Source organism: Uloborus diversus, chromosome 4 (genome assembly GCF_026930045.1).
Source record: "Uloborus diversus isolate 005 chromosome 4, Udiv.v.3.1, whole genome shotgun sequence".
NCBI lineage: Eukaryota > Metazoa > Arthropoda > Arachnida > Araneae > Uloboridae > Uloborus > Uloborus diversus.
The window spans coordinates 146,533,548-146,556,455 of NC_072734.1; the positions used below are offsets into that span (position 1 = coordinate 146,533,548).

Here is a 22,908-nt window from a genome sequence, read left to right on the forward strand (position 1 = left end):
ATTATAAATGTGGGTGGTACCTTGAAAAAACTATTTTGGATGAATTAGCTGACTAATCTGCAATATATTCAGCAAAAAAGACGACAGAAACTTGGAAACACAGGAAAACTCGAAGTACGTTAAGCGGCTCAAATTTTCGAATGTCTCTTTTAAATGAGAGGTAAAACTAACGAAGTAATAGAAAAACTGTTACTGACTCTGTGACTTGGTAAAACCAATCACTAATCATTGATAGCTGTAATGAATCAAATACACTGATACAATGACCAACGTTAGTGTAGTTAAATTGGATACGGCAGCACACAAATCAAAGACAACGTATTTGTCCGAAATTTGCATTATTGATCAAAAGTCAAGCATGACTCAAGAAAAAAAAATATTGGGAAAATTATTAGCAGGTCATAAGGTTTGTGGAGATTCTTTGCTAAATATCCAATTACTTAAACTCTGTAAAATTCAATGCTGTGGAGCCATATCCCGCGTTTTCATCAATCGCATTACTTTTGAGCGAAAATCCCTTCCCATACCGTACGAAGCAAATTGCGTACCAGTTTTGTGTACCAAACGACAGTTGCTTATTATTATGTGACTTTGCAGTACTCTGAAAATAGTTACAGAAAAAACCTCCAGCAAAACTCAAGCGTCTTTTTTGAGCTCTTGAAAAACAGTAGTATGGGAAAAGCTTGGTATAATATGATAATACACATAGTATTCTACATATGTTTTAGTGTTTAATTTTTTATACTTAATTGTTATAATAACATACCTCTATTGAACAAAATGAAACGATACTTGCAAGATTATAACCTTTTTTTTTCATATTTTTTTTATTTTATAACCTTTTTTTTTACTTCATGGAACTAAACTTACAATATAATCAGAAAATAAGTTCAAATAATTTCTCTGTCTTTTAAACATAAAGAAATGCATGAACAATTTTTTAAAAGCAAAGAAATTTTAAGACCGATATTTGTATTAAAAAAAAAATAATAATAATAAATTTATATTGAAAATTCTAACTTGAACTTTTTAAAAAATCCTTATTTTTGCGTGCTGTGCCGGAAACTAAATGCCGCATGAGAGAAAAACCTGTTATTTGACGATAATTCCCGGATTTATTTCTCGCAATTTTCAAATTGAAAAATGTTTAATATTTTTTCTGTTATTCCAAAAAAAATTTAGAAAAAATTGATTTTTTGAAGAAAATTATAAACGCGCGCACGCGTTAGGCCTCGTGTGGGACAGCTAAATATTTTTTGATTCGGATGAAATTTTTTATGTAAGATGTGGGTCGGTAAGGGCAACTTTTTAACAAATTGACAAATTGCATTTCGAAAAAAAAGTTTTTTTTCGATACACCCTACTGTATATGTTTGTTTTCTTATGCGTAATGAAATAATTATTTATGAACTAGAGTAACTCACAACATAAACAACGTGACAAGTCTAGGATGCTAAGTTTATCACTTTATAATAGGGTTGGTTGGGGTAAGTGGGAATCCTTTTGAGTAAAGTTCAATTTTATAATCTTATACAAGGGTTTTGAAACAAAAAATTAAACTTATTGTCTTATTTTATCTTGAACATTATTAATAAACAATGTTTCATCATTATTTTTTAAATTAATGCTTTACATATTCTTAAAAATTAATGTTTTTAAAAAATCGGATGGGTGTCAAACTTACCCCATAATAAATAAAGGTGGGTCACCACCTTTTATTTAAATTATAAATCAAGCACATTTAAAACGGGGGTAAAGAGGTTTTACTTGATAAAGTATGTACATTTTTAGTATGTTTTTTTTTTTTTTTTTTTTTGTAAATGTATCCAATCATGAGATATTTACTGTCTTTTAAATCTGTGTGACGGACAATTTTAAAACAAAAAACAACAATCACGTCTGTGAAATTTATTGAACGCCTACAGGTACATATTTTACTTTTGCGTATAAAGGTGAGTTGAAATAAACGTAATACACTTGATGAAGATCAATTTTAGTAAATCAGACATAACTATTAGTTGATAACAAAATTAGAAACCTTAAATGGCTGCGTCAAATTAACTTTGGCTAACAGGAAGAACTATTATCACTTCATCCTCAGTAATGATTCCAAAATTGTCTACAAGAGGCCAATAAAAAGTAAACTTTTTGTGTTCGTTCTCGCAGATTCAGCAGTATTTTACCTAAATTTGTATCATCAACTTCCAATATTAGATCTACATAATATTTTATGGTATTCTCCTAAAAGGTCATCATAGTTGTCTTGTGTTTCACTAATACAAATAATTCATCAGATTTGCTCTTGATTTTAAAATCCTCACTTTTATAGTGCCTTTCGGCAAACCCCTCTTATAGCAAAAAATTAAGGTAAAAGTGGGACTCCTCCCCTTTAACACTTATTAATAATATTTTATACAAATATTCTTACTGTAATATGCACTTGCTGTGATATGCCTGTCACAGTTAAACTATACACGAAATGTAGCACGAATCGCTATGTATTGGATTAATAAACAAATTAAGTACTATAAAAACAAAATTCACTAAACAATCAATAAGTTATAGCAAAAGCCTGAGAGCTACACAAAAAAGAAGTTGGGGGGGCGGAACTCAAAGTAACGGGAAAAAATTGACTTGTTTCGTCTTTTAATTTAGGTTCATAATTTTTCCACTGTTTGTCAAGATACTTCTCTATTTTTACTATTTAATGTTACTCTTCATAGATTTTTCAGATGCTTTTTATTTATACGCTCATATTTTTGCAACGAAAGAAAAATTCCATGTAGACCCGAAACACATATTTGCACTTCTCAGTGATTTTTGTGATATTTTACAGATTTCGCGTTTCAAAATTACTTTTTTTGTATCCATCAAAATTAGTGTTTTTATGAAAAGACATAGAACGTTTTGTTTTGTTTGCATCGTACTTCAAAAAAGGTTTTATTCAGAACAATACAAAAGTTCCTTTTTGAAATTGGTGCATTCGCAGAAAATCGAGCTTTATACCACATTTTTTAGAAAGCTGGAAGTGACACGCAAGCATAGGCACGCAATCATTTAACTGTCTTACTTGAGGATTCTGTTATTTTTTTTTTTTTTTTTGTAAAATGGCAACTATGGAAAATGTTAAGAAAAACTTGCCTTTGGAACATTGCTCCTTTAAGCTTCTCCCGTCACGTTTTTATCATATTTCGTGCTCCTCTAAGGAAAATATAAATCACACATGACATTTAATCTTTTCAGTGATAAAACTGTACACTGTTCTAAACTCTATGCCATAGTTCTTTGTGGAAGAGTTATTAGACTGAGCATTTATTTTATTATTGTGTTGATGACGAAAGTTTGAAAATATAGCTTCCAACTGTCTAAAGTCAGCTAAAATCGTATCAATCAGAGTTAAATAAATCATAGAGCTGGAGTTACTGAACTTTTATGTAGTAAACTAGTTAGGATTTACTTAAATATTTTTGCAACCACCTCATTAAATTAACAAAAAGGAAATTCGTATGGTTTTCGCATTAACCAATAGCTTTCCTTTTCTGATATATTTTGATTTGATGATTTTTTATAGTTATGAAATAATTGACTAACTTATCTAGCATAGAGAGTAATTTTTCATACGTAATGTTGTTGTTGTTTACAATCCTTCATTGATCCAGCGGCAGCTAGATCAGATTCATGATGCCACGAACCCTAGCGAAGTCAAGCACCAGTAGTGGGCTAGCACAGACATCTGCCAAGGTGAACCCCAAACAATCAAGGATGTGGTCGGAGGATGCCGGTTTCAGATTGCATTTGCTGCACAAAGAGAAGATATTACACCCAGAGTCGAAAATCATGTTTTTCAGATAACCACTTATAAGTCTCGAGACGGCCGTTTGATCATGCCTGTCACCCTCGAAAATCTAACGAGCCTCCCGGGGTCTTCCTGCAGTACCAGGGATGGGCGGGAGGGGTGATCCAGACTTGCCTGTCTCCTTGTTTCTTCATAGAGAAAATTTCCTTATAAGTTAATGTGAAGTCCTTGTTGGGCAACTCTGAACAACCTCTTTTAGCCAAGATGTCTGCGGCTTCATTGCCATGGATGTTTACATGAGAGGGAATCCACTGAAAGTGGACTTCCTTTCCCTTGGTTAGATTTTTGAGATGGGTGATAATCTGAATACCCACAAGGTCGCACACACTGCTCCAGTTCTGTAGGTATTGAATCGAGCTCCGACTATCAGTAAGGATCCAAATATCACCATATTTAGTGTCGTGAAGGATAGTATTTAATCCTTCATTTATGGCGATTAATTCACTTCTGAATACCGAACAGTTATCCGGGTTGCGTCTGGAAAGCTGAACAGAAAGACTTTCGATAAAGACACCACTCCCAGTGTTATTCAATTCATCTTTACTGCCATCTGTGTAAATCAAAATGGCATCACTCGGGATGCCATCTATTACTTCTAGAGCCAACTGTCTTAAATAATCTGGAGCATCTGTGTGTTTGTTAGTGACGGACATAAGTTCAGTATGGAAGTGAGCTCCGGGTAGGCCCACAATCGGGCTCACACAAGGTCTTAGATAGGACTGCTCTACTGATTTAGAAATTATCTTCATATTATCAGCCAAACTAAATGGGCTATATTTCTTTAATCTTTGATTATTTATCCAATTACACAAATATTCTGATGTTCTATTATGTTTCCGTAGCTGCGTAATTTGTTAAAATATTTAACCAAGTTTGAGTTTCTTTCAAGACCAAGTGATGGATGATTTGTCTCATAGAGTACAATGTCCGTTCGGGCAACTGCTTTTCAAACCTGTTATGATACGAGCTGCACATAACTGAACCCTCTCTAATTTGGAGAGATTCGTTAAAGAGGCGCTGAAGTATACTGGGGACCCATACTCTAGGATAGGTCTAATAAGAGCAATATACGTTGCCCTGAGTATTTTTGCATCAGCACCCCAATTTCTTCCACAGATGTACTTAAGGATGTTCAGTCTCTTGCGACTCTTGTTGACCAAATGTAGTAAGTGCCCATTGCACGTGATCTCTGGATCCAAAACGAAACCCAGGTACTTAGGGTGTTTGACATATGAGAGAAGCTGGTTATTAAAGAGAATCTGGGGGCGATACGAGTAAAGATGTTTATTAGTAGTAAAGAATCCCGTATATGACTTTGAAACATTAAAAACCAGTTTGAAATCATCTGCAAAGTTCTTCACATCAATTAACGTTGAATTTAGAGTTGATTCTATAAGACTGACATCGGTGCCAGAGCACCACAGGACAATGTCATCAGCGAACATTCCAACTTCACACCCTCCATCAGATATTATCTTTTCAATCCCGGCCAAGTACAATGAGAACAAGGTTGGGCTAAGGACGGATCCCTGAGGGACACCTTGATGCATTCTGTAGCAACTGGATAGAACTCCATTATATTTAACACGAATCAGTCTATCCCTTAAAAAATCTGCTATCCAAGAGAGTGCTCTGCCTTCTATTCCAAATTTATCATGAAGTTTAATTATTAGACGGTTCCACCAAACTCTATCAAAAGCTTTAGAGAGATCCAAAAATACAGAAGCGGTGTGATTGGTTGGCTTGTTGTTTTGAGCATCCCTGATCCTTTGGCATAAATACAAAACCTGATCAGTAGTGCTGTGGCCTTTCCGATATGCAAATCGTTCTTTTGGTAAAAGATTTTTGGAAGCGAGAAGAAAGGTAAGTCTAGTAAGAACCATCTTCTCAATAACTTTACAGGGTATACTAGTTAACGCAATAGGTCTATAAGCATCAGGTGAGGTTGCATTTTTGTCAGGTTTCCTTATAGGAATAATGGTTGCCTTTTTCCAGTTCCTGGGGAGTCTTCCTTCGCTTCAGGAGTTATTAATAATGTCAAGCAGTCTCTGTCCAGCCAGCTCACCAAGATGTGAAATCATCTGTCCATAAATGCCGTCAGGGCCAGGAGATTTAGAAAGATTCAAGTCTTTAATTGCATTTTCTAATTCTTGCAGAGAGAAGGCAGCGCAGAATAAGGAATTCCCTGTCTTAATGGTACGGTGACCATGAGCTAGGTTTCTTGCTCTGCGTTCAATGGTCCTGTCTTGAGACGTGAAGGACAGTTTACTGATACTCTTGTAATGTAAACCCAGTATCTCGGTTGCTTCTTTATCATTATGGGGAATGCTTCAATCTTGAGCCAGAATGGTATTGCATTTCTCAGATTGAGGTTGACATTTGTCAATACTCTTTACTAGCTTCCACAGTTTGGAGTCGGGGGTTCGAGAGTCAAGAGTAACACACAATTGGCGACATCATGAAGAAGGTAGAGAGCAGCCTCTGTTAGTACTAGGTACCCGGAGCACCCAAGGGTAGAAGTCTGACTTTGCTCCTTTGCCTGCAGACCTTGGCTGAGCAAAATGGAACGGCCTTCACGCCTTGGGTGACCCTACCAGGAGATTACTCTCCCGACGTTCTTCACCCGTTCCGCCCAGGTACACCCCCTCGCCGACTTTCAGGCGGCCTGCAGGACTTGAGGGGGTTACGTAATAAAAAAATACGTATTAAAATCAAAAATAAATTAGAATAAATTTGCTTAATTCTGAACAGAACATTTGTTATAGAAAACGATTGAATAATGTATTTCAAAAAGAAATATTTTAGGATTTTTTTTTAAATCTTTTTATGACTTAAGGAAGACCGGGGCACGTTTACGAGGATATTTTTTTAATGAATTTTCTATTTTTGTAGGTTTTAACTTCGGAAATTTTAGACATTGCGGTTTTATGAAGCAGTTAATGGAGTCGAAATTGGTATATTCAGTTATTGCTGAGCTTGCGTTTTTAACAGTTAAACACTTTTTTTTTTTTTTGAGTCCAAGTCGGTTGCGTAAACTTGCCCCGGACACGGGGCACGTTTATGCATATTTATTTTGACACCTATCATGGTTCTGTTAGTGTTTTGAACTTAACGTCCTACCATGGCTAAAATAAAGCAAATTTATTGCAGACTGGATAGTGTATAAAGTTGAAGCTGAAGAGGCATGAAGACAGCACTATATGATTGCGAACTATAAGATACAAATGCGTAACTTAATTCAAAATTAAATAGTGATTTTCACAACTAAGTAGCCGGAAAATACCAAAAATGTTTGAGACAGTTTGGATCGAAAAAAGTGTCAGGGGCACGTTTAAGTAAGATACAGTAAGAACGAACGTAAATGGCCCCGATGTGTAGGCGTAAATTTTCCCGGTCACGGAGTTTGGATTTGGATTTATTTTTAACGTGCCAAAAAAATTATTAACATTTCAGTTCCTACAAATACAATTCTCAAAAAAGGATAAAGTTCTGCTATTTTTTTATACATTTGTTTTTACGTCATTAAGTATTATTTATTCACAATAAGCTTCAAAACGTTCAACATAAAAGTTATTTAATTTGGCATAAAACAGAATATCCTTTTTCTGCATGCTGGACCGAAGCTCGACTAATGCTCAAAAACTTGTGAGAATATTTGCTTAGGAGTAGCAAGTCTGAACTAGCAAAGTGGGAGTTGAGAGTCTGTTATGACTGTTGGCTCTCCGGTTGTAATTCGTTTTGAAAAAAGGGCATTTTTTAAACGTGCTCCGGTTTGTCTGTTTAAAGATTACTTGGAATTTTTTATTGATTAAGAAGTTCTAAAATGTTTAAAAAAATTTCGAGTAAGAACTGCATCTTTTACATTAAAAAAAAAAAAAAAAACTTTATCTAATTACAGAAAAGACAAGAGAAAATTTGATTTCTATCAAAGTTTTCATAGGGGTCAAAAAGTATTTAAAACAATGCTTTTTTAAAATTGCAGTCTCAGCTTTTTTTTTTTTTGTTTTTTTTTTCCTGAAGTAAAGGTTAAAAAATCAAGATGTAATATACTTTTAGTTCCAAAGCTAGTAAATTCTTTACGTTTTGCTTTCAGTACTCAGCCCAAAACCACTAAAATATCTCAACAAATGTTTCCAAACAAATGGCAGGAAAGAATTGTGTCCAGAGTAAGTATAGCATTTTTGATGTGTTGATGACTTCAAATAATATATTTCTGTGATGCAAAATATCTTGCAACTAATGTGTTTTCAATATAATTTTTTTCCATAAATTTTGACAACAATGTTTGTCAGTTTCAAATCTTTTTTAAAACCTTCTCAATATACTATGGATGTTTATAAAGTAGTTACGACTATTTACTAATTGGTTCAGTGTTACAGTAGTAATCCAAGCAGACCTTCTCAAAAGTTTTTATTTAGTATTTTGGGCGATGAAAAATACAATCTGAGGATCGCTCGATTAAAAAGTACAGCATTTCAGGAGCTTATGCCTACACCAGAGAAAATTATTACACAGAAAAACCAATTGTTTAAGGAAAAGCCATTAATTATCAGAGAACCCCAGTCATCAAAAACTTGTTTGAGAGAAACAAACGAGCTGATGTATGCATCACATGACTTCCTTTTACTTCAATTTAATGTCATTTTCCCATTATTGGCAATGTTAATATGATTGAATAGTTTACTCTATAAATATAACTACCAATGGACAAATTGAAATCAGATTTTAAAAAAAGTCGCCAAATTTGTCTCCAAGTTGGCGGCAAAACTTGGTGACAAAAAGACCGGCGATATATCGCCGAGTGTCCGCCAAATTATAACACCGTTTCAGCATCCACCGAAATTAACAATGATTTCCCCTAAAAAAGGGGCAAAAGACCCCTTTAGAAACACCCGAATGAACCAAATTTCAACTTTCTAGGACATACCGTTCTTGAGTTACGCGAAATACATACGCACATACGCACATACATACATACGTACATACGAACGTCATGAGAAAAGTTGTTGTAATTAACTCGACGGATGTCAAAATGGATATTTCGGGTGTTTGTACGTTATTAGGCACTTATCCGCGTGTGGTCGGGTTGAAAAAAAAAACTCAAAATAAATTCGGGGTGAGCAAAATGGAAATTAAGGCCGAATTTTGAGTGGAATTTTTTTCACGAATACAATACTTCCTTTTTTTACAAAAGGAAGTAAAAAGAGAAGAAAATAAAAAAGACGTAAATTCTCAATGAAGGAAATGATACTAAAGAAAACGATGCTATTTGGAACTGTCACACACTTGTTTGAGGATAAGATGAATGACATGAGATTATATATAAAATTCGGCAAATGGTATCATAAGAAATGCGTCGGTGTGAGTCTATGAAAAATATAATTTTGAGTACCCTGACGGTTGTTAAATAAAAAATTATTTTGTTATTTTGAAGTTTTTAAGCATGATTGGTCTTAATTATCAATGTTAGAAGGTTATTTTGATTATTTAAGAGCGTTAAAGTTCTTAGGCCTTATTATTCATTCTACCATTGTATAATAAGTCCTAATGAAAAGGTTTAGAAAAATGCTTTATTTTATGCTTTTTTTCTGCAAAACTGGTGATTTTTTGCTATCTTCTTGTAGCAGGGTAGACCGAGGCACGTTTACGCATGAGGCACGTTCACACAGCGCTCTTTGTTTAAAACGAATTATAACTGGAGAGCAAAAAGTCAAAACAGATTGATTCTACTCCCTAGCGAATATTCTCACAAGTTTTTTAACTTTGTCAAGCTTCGGTCCAGCATGCAGAAAGAAAAATCTGTTTTCTACCAAGTTGAGTTAAATTTTGCGTTGAACGTTTTGAAGCTTGCATGTTAAAAATAAATCCAAACTTGGCGACGGGGCCAGTTTACGTGTTGAACGTCGAAGCACCTTTACGATCATTTTTACTGTGTCTTACTTAAACATGCCCCTGAAACTGTTTTTTGTTAAAAACTGTCCCAAACATTTTCAGTATTTTCTGACTATTTAGTTTTGAAAATTACCATTGAATTTTTAATTTACACATTCGTATCTTATAGCTTACAATCATATAGGTCTGTCTTAATGCCCCATCAGATTCAACTTTATATTCAATCTGTAAAAAAAATTTTTGTTTTAGCGATGATAAGACATTATGTTCAAAACACTAACAAAACCAAGTTAGGTGCCAAAATAGATATGAGTAAAAGTACCCCGTGTCCTGGGCAAGTTCACGCAGCCGACTTGGACTCTAAAATACTTTTTTTAACGGTTAAAACCACTAACTGAGAAACAACTGAATATACCGATTTTGACTCCATTAACTTCTTCATAAAACAGCAATGTCTAAAATTTCCTAAGTTAAAACATAAAAATTAGGAAATTCATTGAAAAAAAATTCGCACAAACGTGTCTCGGTCTACCCTATTTTTTTAAAAGACATTGTTAAAATATTTTCTCTGTCATACAAGATGTGTTGTTTAGTACATTCAAATATTGTGCTGTCACTTTTTAGTGGAATCTAAATTCATTCTGAAACACAATATGGTAACATTTTACTGAAACAAAAAGTGTTTTGTAAAACGAAACAAGACGTGCGCTAGCAATTGTTTTCTCATTTTCTAAAACATACCCTTTCCGGATAAAATTGCGAAGCGCAGAGGGACATTTTTATTTCTCAGGTATATTAGGTTTTTTACTGTTATAACTTGTAGTTTTGCTTCCGTTCACATGCATCTTTTATTTAGAAAAAGGCTTGCATCAATATTCGTGAGTTTTTAATACGCAGTCAGACTCTTTAAAAATTTTCTTGGATTGCTTGGAATTATCTATACTAACACTGCAGAAACAATAACAAGTATGATTAGAAAATCTTTGAGTTTCAAGAATGCGTATTATTATTATTATTATTATTATTATTATTATTATTTGACTGCTATTATGCACACATTTCCTAGATCGTAGTATATCATAATAAAAAAGCTGAGTTGCGATAAAGCGTTATCTTTAAACATTTCACTTTCAACAGGCAAATGTGCATCAAAAGTTATTACAAAAGAGCGTGACAGGCAGAGACATAATTGCCTGAACTTATTTTACAGTATTTGTTTTCTCTTTACTTAGTTGACTATAGTTTACTAATATAATTTTTCAGATACATTATAATAAACTCCTTCCCACACATGGATTAAGCCTTGATAGAAATTTAGTGATGTTTTTTTAGTAATTTGCTGGAAAATGCGGCTTTTTATAATGCGCATTACTGCAATAATAACGTCTTTTTTATACATTTATTTTTTTAAAGCATCATCTTCACATTAAAACTTGCTGGAACATTAAATAGCGAATTCCATTTTGAAAGGCATGCACTAACGTTCGTATATCAAAAATGTTCAAACAGAGAAAAATGGTTTTCATATTGTCTGAGAAAATACAACGTCAAACGGTTTAGAATATGAATTAAACTCCATCCCTTATTGCGTAATTTAGTTGATACTTTATTTTATAAATATTTAAAGAATGCAATACTTTTATGACTGTCTCTGGTACTCGTCGACAGTGTTTTTAAAAAATCTAATAATAGTTAAAGAATAATGAATAAAGACTTTTGTTCAGAAAATTAAATGAATCAATTAACCACGTTTTGAAGCACAAAAATTGCGAATTACTGCAGGCACATGTTTCGGTGTTACAAGGAACATCTTTGTCAAGTGAGAAGAGTGATCTTCCGGATGAAAAGTCAGCAGTGGAAAGCAATACTGTGGAACAGGAGACAGTATACATACCAAAAAAATGAAATTTAACAAAAAAAAAAGACAAATTTACACCTGGAGCCGAAATTTATCATATCAGGAAAAAATGTTTGCTTCAGAATCTTAGCAACATGAAAACTAATACCAAGGAAGAAAGGCAGAACATACAAATTCTTAGTGTTAAAAGTTCTATTAAAAACAATATTTTGAGATATTTTGCAAAGTTTTTTATAATTAGAATCAATTAAGGGCGCGGTTTTTTTTTTTTTTTTTTTTTTTTTTTGTTTGCATTTCTCTATTTGTTACATTGCTTCCGTACATAATTTTTCTTGTAGGTAAATGTATTGCTAATTTATTTGGAATGGCTTCATTTTTGGACAAGTCACATTTCTTATGGGATTTCTTGGAAATGTATTACTTAATGGTTTTTTCCTTAAGAAATTATTTAACAAATTTCGATTCCAGGTGTCATTTTGTCTTTTTTAAAATGAAAAATTCATTTTTTTTTTGGTATTTATACTGTCTCCTGTGCCACCGTGTTGCTTTCCATGAATGACTTTTCATCCAGAAACTCACACTTATTTGCATTGAAAAAGGTATTCCTTGTAACACCAAAACACGTGCCTGAAGAAATTTGCAATTTATGTGCTTCAAAACTTGGTTAATTGATTCATCTAATAAGAGTTGTTTGAATAGCTCTCTTGAAGGAGTACAGTCATGCTTTAATAAGTTGACTTTCGTGGACAAAAGATTAAACGATTTAATTTGTAAATATAAAGGTAAAGGAAAGCCGGATATATAGCCTATAATAGTCATTGGCATTTTCCCAATCGACTTTCTAATGGTATAACCCAAACATAAATAAGCTAGTTCAATATCAAACATCTTTTTATCAGAGCTCTACTATAAAGGCTTTTTATGTACTTCTTTACAGTTATTTTATAGAATCTGTTATATGGATTTTCTACAATGTGAATATGTAAATGCACTAGCATTGCTGCAAAAATTTTTCCAAAAGTAGAAACAAATAATTGGAATATTGTTTTCTAACTCAAACTATGCATTCCCATTTGCGAAATTGTTTTCAAGAAAAGTAAATAAATCATTTTTTAATATGTTACTGAGAATACGAGTTCATTTAATTGTACTTATTGAAATACTTTTTAAAATAATTAATTTATTTACAATCCATGATAGTTTGTAAAATGTTTTAACTGCAGTAGTTCAAACTATTAATGCGTAATGCAGTTTCGACGAGAGGCTTAAACACTTCGATTTTCAAAATGTCGGTTTCAACACTTTCAAATGTTAAATCAGGAAAACTTTTATTTTTAAAATCATCTCTAGGTATTCACTTCATTAAAAAAAAAAAGGAAGTATTGTATTCGCGAAAAAAATTTCACTCAAAAATTGGCCTTAATTTCCATTTTGCTCACCCCTGAATGAATGCTGAAATTTTTTTCAACCCGACCACACGTGCATATATACCTAAGAACGTATAAACGTAAGAAATATCCATTTTGGCGATTCCCGAGTTAATTACAACGAGTTTTCTCGTGACGTCTGCTTGTACGTATGTATGTGCGTACGTATGTATGTGCGTACGCATGTATGTGCGTATGTATGTCGTATAACTCAAGAACGGTAAGTCCTAGAAAGTTGAAATTTGGTACGTAGACGCCTAGTGGGGTCTAGTTGTGCACCTACTCTTTTGGTTTCGTTCGGGTTTTTCTCAAGGCGGCTTTGGCACCATTTTGGGGGAAATGATTGTTAATTTCGATGCAAACTCAAGTAGTGTTATAATTTGGCAGACATTTGGGGATGTATCGCCAGTCTTTTGGTCGCCAAGTTTTTTTGCCAACTTGACGCCAAATTTGGCAATTTAAAAAAAATAAATCTGGTTTCAATTTGTCCACTGTTGGTGATATTTAAATAGTTAACTATTGAAACACATTAAAATTGCCAATAATGGAGAAATAACATTAAGTTGGTGTAAAAGAAAGTCATGTGATGGTCACATCAGCTCGTTTAATGACAAGATGAGTCATCAAAAATCCGCCAGTTGTCTAAATCGTAACATTTTTACTTCCTTTTACAAAAAAGGAAGTATTGCATTCGCGAAAAAAAAAATTACCCAAAAATCGACCTTAATTTCCATTTTTCTCACCCCTGAATAAATGTTGAGGTTTTTTTTTTTTTTATCTCGACCCGACCACACGTGTACATATACCTAAGAATGTATAGACGCCCGAAATATCCATTTTGACTATTCCTGAGCTTATTACAACGAGTTTTTTCGTGACGTCTGTATGTTCGTATGTATGTGCGTATGTAAGTATGTATGTCGCATAACTCAAGAACGATAAGTCCTAGAAAGTTGAAATTTGGTACGTAGACACCTAATGGGGTCTAGTTGTGTACCTTCTCTTTTGGTTGCATTCGAGGGTTTCTAAAGGGAGCTTTTGCACATTTTTAGGGGAAAGCATTGTTAATTTCGATGCAAACTCAAGTGGTGTTATAATTTGGCGGACATTTGGCGATGTATCGCCAGTCTTTTAATCGCCAAGTTTTGTCGCCGATTTTTTTTGGTTTGGCGATTTTTTTTAAATTTTTTAAATCTGGTTTCAATTTGGCCACTGGTGGTGCTATTTAGAGAGTAAACTATTGAATCACATAAAAATTGCGAATGATGGGAAAATGACATTAGAGTAAAAGGAAGTCATGTGATGCACACATTAGCTCGTTTTATAAAGCACCAGCGATTTTTAATAAAAATTTATTCATTATTTGAGAATGGTTTTTAGTCAAGAAAGCAATTTTCTCTTTTTTATGTCCTCAGACCCAGAACGAAGCTTCACTGTCACAAAAAAATGTAAAATCTTGACAATATGGTAAAAATAAATTTGCGGATAATTTGTAAACTAAATTTATACAAACTCTGCGCTTAGACAAAAATTAACAATTTTAATACAAAAATGAAATACTGGTTAATTTTAGGGAAGTTCATGGCAATGGATATTAATTGCGTAATAAAATTTGCAGTTTATTTCATACAATCATGCAAAAAAATATATGATACAAAAATAAAAAAGAATTGCTTAAAGGTTACCAAATTGCCCATAAAGTAAGTGTTCACTTTTAATTCTTGCTTTAACAGTGTCCTAAAAATAACGTTAACAAATAACAGTAAACAAAAAAAAGTAAACATTCAGAATACATTGGTACATAATGAGCCAAGGAAAGTAAGGGTTTTCGAAACAGGTTTAAACAGCAGCGTTTTCGATATCATGCCATTCAAAAACAAAACGAAAAGAAAAAATAAAGTATCTTATAGTAGTTTGGTTAAGCCCTAAATTCTCATTAGCTTGGGCAAATATATTGTTTTCGGACGTTCATGCTCGAGAAATTTTGTTTAATAAAAATAAGCGAGGGATTTGTAGCTCATAAAAATGAACTTCTACTTAATTTACGTTTGCTTTTAAATTGTGCATGACAAAGTTTCTTTGGAATTCCTTAAATAAACAAATAATGTCAGTTCAATGAACTCTAATACTTTCAGTGAAGACACTATCAGTGTATTTTTTCTCCTTCGCTAGGAAAAAAGTAAAGAGCAGAGCGTACTTATATTTTAATCTTTTACCAGAATAGTAGATATTGCATCTTCAATTTCAAGCAGATTTCTCTATTTCTTTTAAATGATAAAGGATTGCCATATAGTTTTTCCCCTTCGATTATGATTGCATTGTTTACGAGCTTATACTCAAATCCTTCAAAGAGTTTATTTTTTAAATGAAGAAGCTCAAACTCGCCCATGTTTTTAAAAAAATATCTTAAACTTCCTTAGTTTCTTAATATAGATATTATCAAGCTCATTAGGCATTTCTGGAACACTAAACTTTTAACAACGGTTGGTGATATGTTTCTTAATCAATTAAAACGTGCAAAGTTTTATTGGAGAACATTTAAAAACAAAATTGTAACATTTTGACAATTAAAATAGGTAATTTCATCTTTCGGTACGGAAATTTCATATTTCGTGTTTATTAATCAGTAAAATATAGCATTGATCGTTCAGTTAAGTGGTGCTCAACCTACGGCCCGTGGATAGATGTGATCCGTTGATTTGTCTAATGTTACGAAGCGAAAAAAAATGTTCTGGAACCTCCAGAACAACACAAACTTATTTCTAAAGTAACAGATGATGTGAAATAGACAAAATAAGCATATACCTAGTAAAGATAGTAACTGTTATTTTTGATTTATAATGTTTGTTTCTTTTCCTAGTTTTCTAGCGTAATCAATTAAAATTAATTACTATAAATTGCATTTCATAAAAAAAATAAAAAATACCGTTTTTTTTTTTTTTTGCATAAAAAATATCTGGACCGAGATACGGACCGCCAAAGATGGCGATCTGGTCATGATTTCTCATTTGGGATTTTCGTCAAAATCTTTAAAGTACATTTTCTCAGGAACGGTTGAACAAGTGCTTTAGTTTTTTCTCCCCCGCAGTTTTTTGAAAAAAAAAGATTAAATTGTTTTTCTTCCGCTAAAATTCCAATTTTAAAAATTCATTTTTTTAAAGTTCATTAGTATCACTGAGCACTACATTCAATGAAAAGAAGAGCTACAATTTTTTTTCGTTTAAGAGATATTCGTGGCATTTGAAAAAAATGAGGATTTTTAAGGAGATTTTTACGTAATGGAAACCTGAAAATTCAAAACAAAAAAAAAAGTTCTTAACAAGTGGCCAGAAAATCCTTTTAGTTAATTTCTATAGTGAAAGTTTCATTTTGATTCTCGACTTCATTCAAGAGTTTTACTTTTTATGAAAACAAGAACGCAGTATCAAACAGATTCACTGCATTTCCCCCCGACACCTTTCAGCGTAGAGCCAAAAGAATCGTTATTAAGTGCAATGCCATCTTGTTCTCACTAAATTCAATATGCTGAATAAATTGGCGACTCAAAATGAAAATTTTGCTACATAACTGAATTAAAAGTGTTTTCTGGTCACTTGCTGCGAAAATAAAAATTTGAATTTCAAGGTCTGCCTTTACGTAAAAGTTCATTAACAACTCTCATTTTTTCAAATGCCTCTAAAATCTGTTTAACGAGAAAGTGGAAACTCTCCTTTTCAGGGAACGTAGTGCTAAGTGTAGTACTAATAAATTGTAAAAAAAGAAAATTTTTGAAATTGGCATTTTGGAGAAAAATCAAAACACTTATTTTAAACTATTTTTTTCTAAAGACTGAAAAGAAAACTAAAGCACCATATTTCAAAATGTTGCATATTTTTTAAACAAAAAAAATTAGACTTTTAAATTTACCCGCAGATAAAAAAAAAAGTTAGTACACCACTGCTTTTATATATCACTTGGTAATTGTTTGAATGGCGAATTGACATCTATACATAGATCTTGTCTTTTGAAATTTATTTGCAAGACTTTGCTAGTGCAAGTTCTGGAACAAGCAGGTACAAACGCACTAATTGTGCTTTGAATGAGTTCGTGTGTCCCTGTTCCTCAAGATTTTTGGCACAATGAATCTGACTGCTTTACATTAGCCTAGTGATGTAAAATTCCCAATTTAAAGAAAAATACACGTGGTTATTTTTAAACTACACTTGCGATTAAGAATCGTATTGTCTTATTGTTTTCTCATCATTTGTCAAACAATGATGCATAACGTATTTTTCATACAAATTAGAAATAACAATTAGTGACTTGTCTCTCAAAAGTGTAACTGAAGAGAAGAAATCTTGTTATCAGCGCAAACATATTTCGTCGTACAAATTTTATCTCACACAGTTGTTTCCAACATTTAAATCATATAATTTTTTAAAATGTTACTAAATTTCTACAATCCCATACATTTGAAGCTGTCAAAAAGACTAAATTAAAAGAAACATATTACATTGAACAATAAGTTTGTTTTAAATATTACGGAAAATTCTGCATTTCAAACAAAAAAAAAACATTATTTAAAATTTGTTTTATTAACTATAAGTAAATTATAGTATGCGTGTGCGAGTTTGAAATTTCGTTCTACTACACAGTTTAGTTATATATATCAACCCCCCCCCCCCAACACACACACACAATAACATAAACGAAATCCTATTTTCAAAAATATTTTCGCCTTTGTCTTTTAACATTTTCTCTTCATGCATATTTTTCCAGGGCCTACACTTATTAACGTTAGCATTACACTCATAGTTCTAAACAAAACATTCCTACGAAAATTTTGCAACAGCATTCTTCATACAGTTTATCTAGTTTACAAGAGTTAGATTGTGATAAATAGAATTTTGTAAAACATTATATATTTTTCCAAAAATGCAGATACAACTTTTAATAATTAATACGTTCAGTGACATTAAGTATGTTCATGAAACATTAATTTAATATTTGAATCAAACGTATTCTAGTCATATCATATAATTTCAATATGAATTAAATGTACTAAATTATCTGTGTTGACATAGTCTCCAGAGTAATTAAAAGTATAATGCACTAAATGTATTAATGTTTTACCATCATTCGTGTCGCATTTTGTTAAAATAGGAAAGTGTTATGATAATTTTAATTATGAATACTTTTCAACAAATGAAATGAAATTATTGCAGATTGAAAGAGATTGAACTGTGTTAAATGACCAAAGAACTCTCTTATCGATTGATAATTGCTTTCTATTACAAATTATGGGATGCCGATTTACTGATTGCCGGTTAACAACTTTTGCATTAAATGCGATTATGTCAACAGTGAAAATTTCAAGAAAAATGACTTTGAACAAACGAAAGACGCGTTAAAAAAAATTGGTTTAAGGATCTGATAATAGCAGCAATATATCGAGAAATGTGAGGCAAATGTAATAATTAATATAATTTATTTCAAAACTTCTTGTGCATTATGAATGAACAGTATTTTTAATTCAACTTGTTTTTTGATGTTATTTTTAGTATTATTTTTATTATTGTTATTATTAGCAGTGAACTTGTACTTTTGAAAAATCGACGTTTTCATTTTTTGTTTTCATGACTCAAAGTGTTTTTTTTTTCTCGAGTGAAAACTTTTTCATTTGACTACTAAAAGTACTTTAGAGCAAGTAAAAAAGTATATAAAAGAATGAATGAGTAAATGAATAAAGAAAGAAACAATGATAATACATTAATAATTGTATGAGAAAAAAATTAATGAGTGAGTAAAATAGAGAACGAAGAAATGAGAACAGAGAGATAATAGATAGATAGAAAAATAGAGAAGATTAGAGAATTATTAGAGAAAATAAGCAAATGAATAAAAAAATAAGGGGATCAATTAATGAAGGAATGAAAATTAATAAATTAATAACTGAATGAGTAGGTGATTTATAAAAGTTTGAAAGAGTAAACGAAAAAATATTTAGTTTTGCCTCTTCCACTTCTGCCCAGTATGAATTTGACTAACTGAACAAACACTTTAAAATAAAACTAAGCTTAATATCAAATAAATATTGCACTGAATATTGCTAGGCATCAATTAATGTATAAAATAGTTACAAGAGCTTCATCATTTTGTAATTAAAAAAAATACTTAAAGACAAATATAACGATATGAGTATCATTTAAAAAAATTACTTGTATTATCATATGTTTTGATCTTTAGTAATTACTCTTTCTTGACTGGAATAGACTTCCAGTGATACCACATATTAATATATTACCAGATACATGGCTCTGAACACAAAGTAAATAGTTAAACTTTTTTTTGACCCACTTTCCTTTACATAAATGCTTATTATTACTATATGTATCATTAATGTTATATAAGAAAGTATAAATTTTCCTGTGTAGCTTTCAATCTAGGCTATTCGTAACTACAGAATAAATACCATCACTAAACACAATACACTCAATGCTGAACAGCGTGTTTCAAAATCAACATCTAGTCTAATGTTTTCATGTTCAGTGATTGAAATGTTTACTAAAAATGGTGAAATAGCGGTAACGAAAATTATGTACATAACTGTTTAATGAAGAAACCTCTTTGAGTTTTTTTTAATGTATATGTTACATTTCTTTATGGTGCTAAATTGACACGGTTAATGAGTATTGTCAAAAAATTATGATTAAATAAAAACAAAAAAAACCTAACTGCAAAAAACCAAAAAAAAAAAAAAAAAAAACTAAAAAGGAAAAAATATAATCCCAGTAGTTTAGAATGTTATTAAGTACTACTGAATAACTACACCACTGAAATAGTTTTATAATCGTTACACACATAATACAAATCATGAATTCAAAAGCAGAAGAGAAAAACCAACAGTCGGAGCCCATTCCTTTTTGAGTCAAGGAACCCCGTAAAATTTGAATGTGCCCCGACTGTTGATCCTTTTTATTTTTTGTTTTACACTTTTTAGATAATTTTCATTGACTAGTTATTATGATTATAAGACGGTAAATTTCGCAATATTTTCCTTTCATTAAGAGAGTTTATATCGTGAGGTTTATTAAGATACTTGCGATGGTCTAAACTACTGATTATTAGTCACTGTAGGGACTTAGCTCGGCTTAAAGCTACATGTGCTTGACCTTTAGCGAAAATTCGTGCTTAGGTCAATCACAACACAGCTATATAAACATCCTGTATAACTGATGATGACGCGAATTCGGAAACGTTGGTAGTCAAATCTATCTCGCAAAACTTAAAAAGCAAGTCAAGAAAGTACACGTCACGAAACTTAGTTCCCCGAATCACGACAAATACAAATGCATTATGTTAGAGATGAAAATTAATATAGCAGATTTTGTAAACGAAGAATTCAGGCAGAGAAAACACTAACTGCATCCCGAACAATGATCTCGAACTGGCAATATGGCGGCTGGTTGTTGATATGGGGAATTTTGATTGCTATCATGTATTTAGAGACACTACCAAGTTTTAGACAAATCGATTGACGAAAGGATCATCAAAATTGGCCAAGGCATTGCCTCTACAACGCCATATAATAACAAACATACATATATAGACACATATATTTTGTTACCCTTATTTGCGTCGTGCACACGCAGTAGAGAAAAAACAATACGGCATTTCAAGTAAGAAATGTTTTGGTAAATTCACTCTCATAAGATGTATTTTGTTAAAACTTAAGGGATATTTATGGATAATCTTTATGAATAAAGTAAGTGAAACATTTGGTTAACAAAAGCTAAATCCTAATGTCAGCAACAAAAGAGAGGAAATTTTACTTCATTTTACTCGCCATAAATCAATTGATCTTCAATGAGAAAGTTTGACAAAACAGATAACTTAGTAAACGAAAAAAATATATTAGGGGTAGAGAGGTAATGAAGGCTTTGGACGTAATGTCTAGCATATACATGACAATAAAGGAAAGGATAAACTATTAGAAGTTTTCGTGGGAAAAAAAATTAAATGTTTAGGACAGTTCTTTTAATTTTTAACACTAGAACGACTGACATTTTCTGTATACCTAGAAAGACTGAAGGAGCCAGTGTGGCCCCTACCCATTTTTGGGGTGAATTATTTTAAAAATTCTTCCTGAGTGTGTCCACATGCCCAATGCACCTTCTTTCATGACTAAATAAAAACTTAGCATTCAATTATTTGTAGTGTTTCTCTCTATACTGGCCAAAAGCTTGGATCAGTTTTTCTTTTCAAGAGCAATGGCTACCATTCATTAGGCTGGTAAGCAGTCAGTACTGTTTATAGCATTTGGATATCCAACTGGCTGTATAAAGCGAAAGTTACAGATTAAACTAGAGAGAATGGCCTTTGTTTATGCTAGAACAATTAGGAGAAAGGAAAAAAAAATTTTTTTTAATTGTAATAAAGCTTAGGGGCCACTGTGGCCCCTCCCGTCTTTCTAGGTATAAGGATCAATATTTACAGTACTATGAGGCGAATGATAAAATGATTAAACAAGCATTCAAATAGTGTCATATAATGAAAAGTCAGGAAGTTACATTACGTTCCGTTAGACATTATCCGAGTTATTAAACAACAAACTATGCGAGGGGCCACACAGGCCCCCTCCGTCTTTCTAGTGTTAAAATAATCTTTTTTTTTTATTTAAAAAAAAAAAAAAGAAAATATTGTTTTTTGATTGCATCTTGCTTATGAGCGTAAGTTACAATTTGCAGCTCTTCTCTTCATTTTCAAATAATTAAAACCTATTTAAAATACATACATACACACACAACCAAACCTATTTAAAATACATACATACACACACAACCAAATTATTTAGAATAGTTTCATTTTAATTACTTTTAATAACGAATTTGTGAGTTCATCTCTAATATCTCTAATAAAAAAGTAACCGACACTATAAAATAAAAGAAATGTTTTTAAAATTAGGTAAGTGACTATAAGGAAAATTAGCGAGGTAAATATTATTTAATTTGGATATGTTTATGATTAAGAGCTACTGAATTTAGATATGTAGTTCCGACTATAAATGTCTTAATTCGAAATCTATTCATCTACCTACTTTATAAGTATGACATTTTAAACCACATTATAGAGAATGTTATTTTGATGTAGTTTACTCTCGTTTAATGAAAAAGTAGCTCAAACTCATGCAGCCAATTTGCATGTGCGAAAGTTGTATTGTGAAACGGTACCTTTAAAAAAAATAAGCAGTTACACCGCAAATTACAGTAACAGCTAATGAAGCAATATGAATGACGAGAGTAATACGTTTTTACTTTCAAGATATCCATTATACAACGATCTTTCTTTTTGTTGGAGACGAGTACTACAATTTCTACTAAAAAATCAGATGCATGTCAATATTATTAAACGCGTCAAAGTTTAATTCTACATATTTGGTTGGAAATAAGAACAGCGTGTCTGCTGAAAATCTTCAAACATTTTTTGAACACGGATTTTTTTTTACCTATGTTCAGACTCCTTTGTTGTTGCTGTTGCCGTGTGCTAGCTAAGCTGTCAATTTGGGTGCGCTGCTTCACTTTTCCAACTGTACCGTAATTTGGTGTGAAGTCCGACTTCTACTGTACATATATGCTTTAAGAACCCGTTTATGGCCTAGGCAACAATTCATAGCATAACACCACATTCACACAAAGAAAAGACACGGACAAAAGAGAGAAAGTACGTCCATCCATTAGACAATGCATTCGGCTTCAGAATCCTTTGAAAAGACCTTTTGAAACAAATTTCGGATCATTTACGAAAACACTTTTGAGAAAGTTTATATAATTTAACCCATATTTGAAAACCTTTTGGGTACGCATTTGTGAACATTTTATGAATTCTGACCATTGTCA

The 22,908-nt window shown here is 32.1% G+C and overlaps 1 protein-coding gene across 1 annotated transcript; it reads right to left on the reverse strand.

Moving 5' to 3' along the window:
- Positions 1-3,891: 3,891 nt before the first annotated feature.
- Positions 3,892-4,605, reverse strand: LOC129220907 (uncharacterized). Its single transcript, XM_054855341.1, has one exon. It carries the CDS (start codon positions 4,603-4,605, stop codon positions 3,892-3,894), a length of 714 nt encoding a protein of 237 aa, XP_054711316.1.
- Positions 4,606-22,908: the final 18,303 nt, after the last annotated feature.